This window comes from Myotis davidii, unplaced genomic scaffold (genome assembly GCF_000327345.1).
Source record: "Myotis davidii unplaced genomic scaffold, ASM32734v1 scaffold1391, whole genome shotgun sequence".
In the NCBI taxonomy this organism is placed as follows: Eukaryota; Metazoa; Chordata; class Mammalia; order Chiroptera; family Vespertilionidae; genus Myotis; species Myotis davidii.
In genome coordinates, this window is record NW_006282400.1 from 41227 (window position 1) to 47518 (window position 6292).

The window sequence follows — 6292 nt, forward strand, 5'->3', positions numbered from 1 at the left end:
CCCCAGCGGGGGCTTTGACCAGGGCACCTACAGGGTCTTGGGCTTCCTCACACTTGGGATTGGATGCCGGGGCGTGCCCTGAGTGGCGGGGGAGCAGAGTGCCCCGGCTGGCCAGGCGGGAGCGCTACCCTTTTTTAAAACGAGCCTCGGGACCCATGCGGTCACTTCTGTGCTCCGCTGACCTGAGCCACTAAGACCAGCCTCTATCCAAGAGGCCGAGGCGAGGCCCAGTCTGAGGACAGCAGTGCTGAGAGACTTGCAGACGTGTTTTAAAACCGCCCGTACGGTCCGTGAGAACACGGCCCCTCCTGTGCCCCACCTCCCCCTCTTCCCACCCACGGGCGGGGATGAAGGCCGTCAGTCCCTGGACTGTGAGACCTGGGGGCCCGGCCAGCTCCTCAGGCCAGAAACAGCGTTTGCTCTCAGCGGCCCCCGCCCGTCCTCCTGCACCCCTGGTTTCTCTGTGCTCTGTGCTCTGTAAAACCCCGTGTTGGGCAAGTCTGGGTGGTGGCGAAACAACAGCGCCAGCCCTCAGCCACCCCCTGTGCGGCCTGGCCGAAGGCCAAAGGCCGATGGGACTCAGCAGTTCACCCTCGCTGGTGGCAGCCGGTGGGTCGGTGAACTTCACCTGTCAGCCGCCCCCTGTGCACGTGTCAGTCCGAGTAAACCCGAGTCTCTCACAGCCAGTCCGCGCGGTGATTTCTCCGGGCCCTCAGCGCTTAGCATGACACCACCACAGACCCAGGAGCGATGAGCACCGGACAACTACACGCAGCAGCACACAGCCACCTGCCTCGGCTCGGAAATCGTTTTCCTCGCTGGTTCCAGGCGCAGCCAAGCCCACCCGAACACCCGGCCCTGGAGCGCCCACCCCACAACCCAGAGCACCCCTCAAAGACCCGACCCACAGACTTCTCTATTGCACACACTCCTTGAGTAACTTCCTGATTCCTTTTCTCAGAGATTCTTGGGGGCGCGGGGAGTGGGAGAGACTTGGAAGTGAGGGCACCTGGGTCCGGTCCCCACCTCACAGAGCCTATAAGAAGGACACAGGTTTATTTGGGAGTGCGGAGATTACGGGAAATCATTTTCTTCTCTATGTTTCCATTTTCTGTATTGTTAAATTTCTGATTGTGGTAAAATATACGTAACATAAACATACCATTTTAATGATGTGTAAGTACAGTTCAGGGGCATTAAACATAACTACATTGTTGCGCAACCATCACCACCGTCATTTCCAGAACTTTTTCATCTTCTCACACTGAAACTCTCTCTCCATTAAAGTAACTTCCCTTCCCCCTCCCCATCCCCCGCCCCTGGCACCCACCATTCTGCTTTCTGTCTCTATGAGTTTGACATGCCTTGTTGCAGGCTCTAGGAAACTGTAAGTAGAATCATACAGTATTTTTCCTTTGTGACTGGCTTATTTCACTTAGCATAATATCCTAGAGCAGGGGTGGGGAACCTTTTTCCTGCCAAGGGCCATTTGGAAATTTATAACATCATTTGCTTATTATAATTCACTTACTATAAATTTTGTTGCTATAAAAAAGCTCCTAGATTTATTGAATTTCGAGTCCTGCCTGCAGATGCCTTGGCAGGGCCGGACCAAATGATTTCATGGGCCTCATACAGCCCGCGGGCCAGACGTTACCCACCCCTATCCTAGAGGTCATCCCTGTGGTCGAATGTGCCCTGGCCAGGTGGCTCAGTTGGTTGAAAGCATGTTCTGGGCACCAGAAGGTGGCAGGTTCCATTCCCGGTCAAGGCACATACCTAGTTTGTGGGTTTGATCCCTTCCTCTCTCCCTAAAAATAAAAAAAATATGCTCAGGTGAGGATTAAAAAATATATGCATATTGAGAATGTGTCAGAATTTTCTTTCTTTTTGGGGTGAATAATATTCCAGTATGTATGTGTGTGTGTGTGTGTGGCATTTTGTCTATCCATTCATCCACTGATGAACATTTGTTTTTTTGTTTTTTTTTTTTTGTTTTTTTTAAATATATTTTATTGATTTTTTACAGAGAGGAAGGGAGAGAGATAGAGAGTTAGAAACATCGATGAGAGAGAAACATCCATCAGCTGCCTCCCGCACATCCCCCACTGGGGAAGTGCCCGCAACCAAGGTACATGCCCTTGACCGGAATCGAACCCGGGACCCTTCAGTCCGCAGGCCGACGCTCTATCCACTGAGCCAAACCGGTTTTGGCTGATGAACATTTGTTTCTACTTTTTGGCTTATTGTGAACAATAAGCTACCACACTGCTATAGACATTGTTGTGCAAATATCTGTTTGAGTCTCTGCTTTCAGTTTTTTTGTATATGCTTAGAATACATAGAGCATAATTATGGGATCATGTGGTAAATCTATTTAATTTTTTGAGGAAGCAGTTAAAATTTTTTAAGCTTTTTAAAAAAGTAATCAAAGAGCCCTGGCTGGTTTGGCTCAGTGGATAAAGCGTCAGCCTGCGGACTGAAGGGTCCTGGGTTCTATTCCAGTCAAGGGCACATGTCCAGGTTGCAGGCTCAATCCGCAGTGTGGGGTGTGCAGGAGGCAGCTAGCTGATCAATGATTCTCTCTCATCATTGATGTTTCTGTCTCTCTCTCCCTCTCCCTTCCTCCCTGAAATCAATACAAATATATTTTTTAAAAAGTGATAAAAGACTGTTAAGGATAAAACACCACCTGGCTGGTGTGGCTCTGTGGTTGAGTGTCGACCTATGAACCAGGAGGTCACAGTTGGATTCCCAGTCAGGGCACATGCCTGGGTTGTGGGCTTGATCCCTAGTAGGGGCCGTGCAGGAGGCAGCTGATCAATGAATCTCTCTCATCATTGATGTTTCTCTCTCTCTCTCTCTCTCTCTCTCTCTCTTCCTCTCTGAAATCAATAAAAATACATTTAAAAAAAAAAAGAATCAAAACACCCATTTCAAAACTTTAAAAACAGAAAAATCATGTTTGTTCATTATGATTTTTAATAATGTCTACTCTTCTAGTGTTTTTATTTATTTTTAAAGACTAATTGAGAGAGAGCATCCATAACAAATTTCAGGTTTTATTTGGTTATGTATGTGGATTTTTGAAAATAAAACATTTTTATTGTAATAAATACACATAACATAAAATTTACTGTCCTAACCATTTTTAAGTGTGCAGTTCAGTGGTATTAAGCCCAGCCGGCATGGCTCAGTGGTTGAGCGCCCCCGTGACCGCCTTTTGTCAGACACTAGCATTTCAGCATATTTTTGTAGCTTTTCACACTAAATGGTTGTCATTTTGCAAAACAAAATATTAACACCGGGTAAGAGTTGTGTTATGTTCCGGGAGCTTGCTAGACCAGGAATTTACATCTATGCTTCCCTCATCCCTCCTATGTACGTGGGCTGTGTGACTGGGCACGACACCTCCCTTATTGGGGCTCACTTGTCATCTGTCAGTGAGTCAAACCACACAACCTGAAAGGACACCAGGAGCTAATGACACCATCCCGTCGGCGCCCAGGCTCCTCCCACCCTCAGCCACGGGAGGAAGGAGCCAGGACGGCCAGTGTCCAGGGTCTTGGCCTGTTTTTGGCCCTGGACTTTTCCCAGGAGCTTGGCATTGTTGCTACCACGCCTCACCTCACAGATATTTTCTAACCGAAACTGGGGCAAATGGTCTGAAAACATGGAGATGTAGAAGACATGAAAACATTTTATTGTAATAAATACACATAACATAAAATTTACTGTCCTAACCATTTTTAAGTGTGCAGTTCAGTGGTATTAAGCCCAGCCGGCATGGCTCAGTGGTTGAGCGTTGACCTATGAACCAGCAGGTCACTGTTCAATTCCCCGTCAGGGCACATGCCCAGGTTGCAGGCTTGGTGCCCAGTGTGGGGCGTGCAGGAAGCAGCCCATGAATGATTCTCTGACATCATTGATGTTTCTATCCCTCTCCCCCTCCCTAAACCACACAACCTGAAAGGACACCAGGAGCTAATGACACCATCCCAGGCTCCTCCCACCCTCAGCCACGGGAGGAAGGAGCCAGGACGGCCAGTGTCCAGGGTCTTGGCCTGTTTTTGGCCCTGGACTTTTCCCAGGAGCTTGGCATTGTTGCTACCACGCCTCACCTCACAGATATTTTCTAACCGAAACTGGGGCAAATGGTCTGAAAACATGGAGATGTAGAAGACATGCTCATGAAAAGAAGGCAGAAGGCTCGCTCCCGCAGGAGGGTGTGGGGGCTGGATGGCAGGCGCTCAGCGGGCAGGACAGGGCCACGGCAGCCTCCAGAGAGCAGGCGGAGGGAGGCGCGAGGTGCTGGGGTGGAGGGGGTGGGAAATGGGCCTCTGGGTGCATGTTCTGGGGCCTGACAATGGGGTGACACTGAGTTCAACAGAGCCACTGCCCATTCTGGCCCCACCCCTCTTGCCAGGAACCGCCTCCCCAACAACCGACCGCAGTGACCACATCCCCCCAGGTTGCCTTGGAAACACGCCTCAGGACAGGGGAGCTGGGGCACAGTTGCCCAGCAACAGGTGGTGCCCTCCCTTCCGCCCTCATCTGAGGCCCCGCTCTGCGCCCTTCCACAGGCCGGGGAAGAGCTGCTCTGAAGGGAGAGGGGAGCCCAAGGACAGAAGACGGAGGTGAGGAGCACAGGAGCCCCTGTAGTGGGGAGCCCCTGGGACCAGCCCCCACCACTTCCTCTCTATAGGCCCAGCAGGGCCTGAGGGGCTGAGGAGGCAGAGGGAAGACGCCCTTGGGGCCCTTAGAGCTTTGTCCAAGGCACCTGGGACCTGGGAGGGGAAATGGGGTTCTGAACAGGAGGGCCGGCTGGGGGCCCCAGTGGTGCTTCCCCCCTTTCCTCCTCTAGCCCTCCCCGGGGTCCCTCTGGGCCTGTTTCTCGGGCCAGATCCCCAGCCCCTGACCCCGGCTCTCTGCTCAGTCCTGCCTGGGCCCTGGCTGCCTCTCGGCCTCCGGATGGAGCTTCCTCTCCCGACCCTGTCTCCCCAGATGCCGTGGACTCCAGAGCAGCCCTCTGGGCACATGGAAGGGCCGCCTGCAGCGGAGTCGGCCTCGTGGCCCCCGCTGCCCTGTGGGCCTTGCATCCCCATCATGCTGGGCCTGGCCATGCTGGCCGCCCTCTTCCTCCTCACCACGGCTGTGCTGGCCGAGCGCCTGTTCCGCCGCTCTCTGCGACCCGGCCCCAGCCCCCACGCGCCCACCCTGGTCTGGCGCCCCGGCGGAGAGCTGTGGATCGAGCCCACCGGCACCCCCCGGGAGCGCTCTGAGGACTGGGAGGGCTCGCACCCGCCTGTCCCCGGGGGCACCTTGGAGGCCCGAGCAACAGCCCCGCCTGCCCCTTCGACTCCACACGCCCCTCCCAGCTTTTTTGTTCCGCAGATCCCACCCCAGTCCCCAGCCCCAAGTACCTTCTGGGGGCCCCACGCCTGGGAAGGGAGGCCCCATGCCCCGGGCCTGGTGAGCTGGGCTGAGCCTGAACAGAGGCCAGAGCCCAGCATGAGTTTGGGGAGCCCCCAGGCCCGGAGACAGCGGCCAGGGAGCCCTGACCCGGAGTGGGGCCTCCAGCCTCGGGTCACCCTGGAGGACATCTCAGCTTTCTGGAGGCGAGAGAGCCGCACCAGCGTGGGCTTCTGAACCCCCCGAGCCCGAGGACTGGCCCCCAGAGGCCTCTGAGCAAAGCCCGACTCAGAGCTCCCGCTGGGAACCAGCTGACACCCGAGGCCGGGGGAGGAGGCCGGGCTTTTCACACCCGATCTCAGTTCAGCTGGGTCTGGTCTGGCAGGCGGGTGTGGACACAGCCGGTGCTGCAGGCGAAGCTCAAGGTGCCTCTGCTTAGCTGCCTGCAGGGGCGCTCCGTGCAGCGTGGAGGTGGGAGGACTCTGGGCCGGAAGCCGCCGGGGTCACGTTCCTGATGAAGAATTCAAGGTATGCGGCCGGCAAGGATGAGCATCGCCAGCGGCTTCCGCCTCCCGCGCTGTGTGTCCAGGTGCCGGTGCCGGAGGGCAGGGCGCGGTGGCTGAAGGAGAGCTGCCGGCGGTGCTAGCAGATGGCAGGAGCCCCGCTCCCGGAGCCACAAACCCCGCCAGGAAAACACAGGCGGAGAGGCCAGACCAGCAAAGGAGCCTCTTTCGGAAAATGAACCGAGCCTTGGACCCCAGCGCAGAGCGCAAACGAGGGGAGCCAAGCCGGGGAGGCCGCTCTGCCTTCAGCCGGGGCCCAGAGCCGGATAAACCAGCGGCTCCTCTGCGGTCTCTGAAGGCTGACACCCCAGCCTGCG

The 6292-nt window shown here is 55.2% G+C and overlaps 1 protein-coding gene across 2 annotated transcripts; it reads left to right on the forward strand.

Moving 5' to 3' along the window:
• Positions 1-4055: 4055 nt before the first annotated feature.
• Positions 4056-6286, forward strand: LOC102769436 (chromosome unknown open reading frame, human C16orf54). Of its 2 annotated transcripts, XR_001512679.1 has the most exons (3): positions 4056-4637; positions 5005-6007; positions 6043-6286. XR_001512679.1 is itself a non-coding variant. In XM_006752949.2 (2 exons), exon 2 carries the CDS (start codon positions 5005-5007, stop codon positions 5647-5649), a length of 645 nt encoding a protein of 214 aa, XP_006753012.1. In that variant the 5' UTR covers positions 4056-4637; the 3' UTR covers positions 5650-6286. The 2 variants fall into 2 exon arrangements, 1 of the variants encoding a protein (XP_006753012.1); XM_006752949.2 differs by having other exon boundaries at positions 5005-6286.
• Positions 6287-6292: the final 6 nt, after the last annotated feature.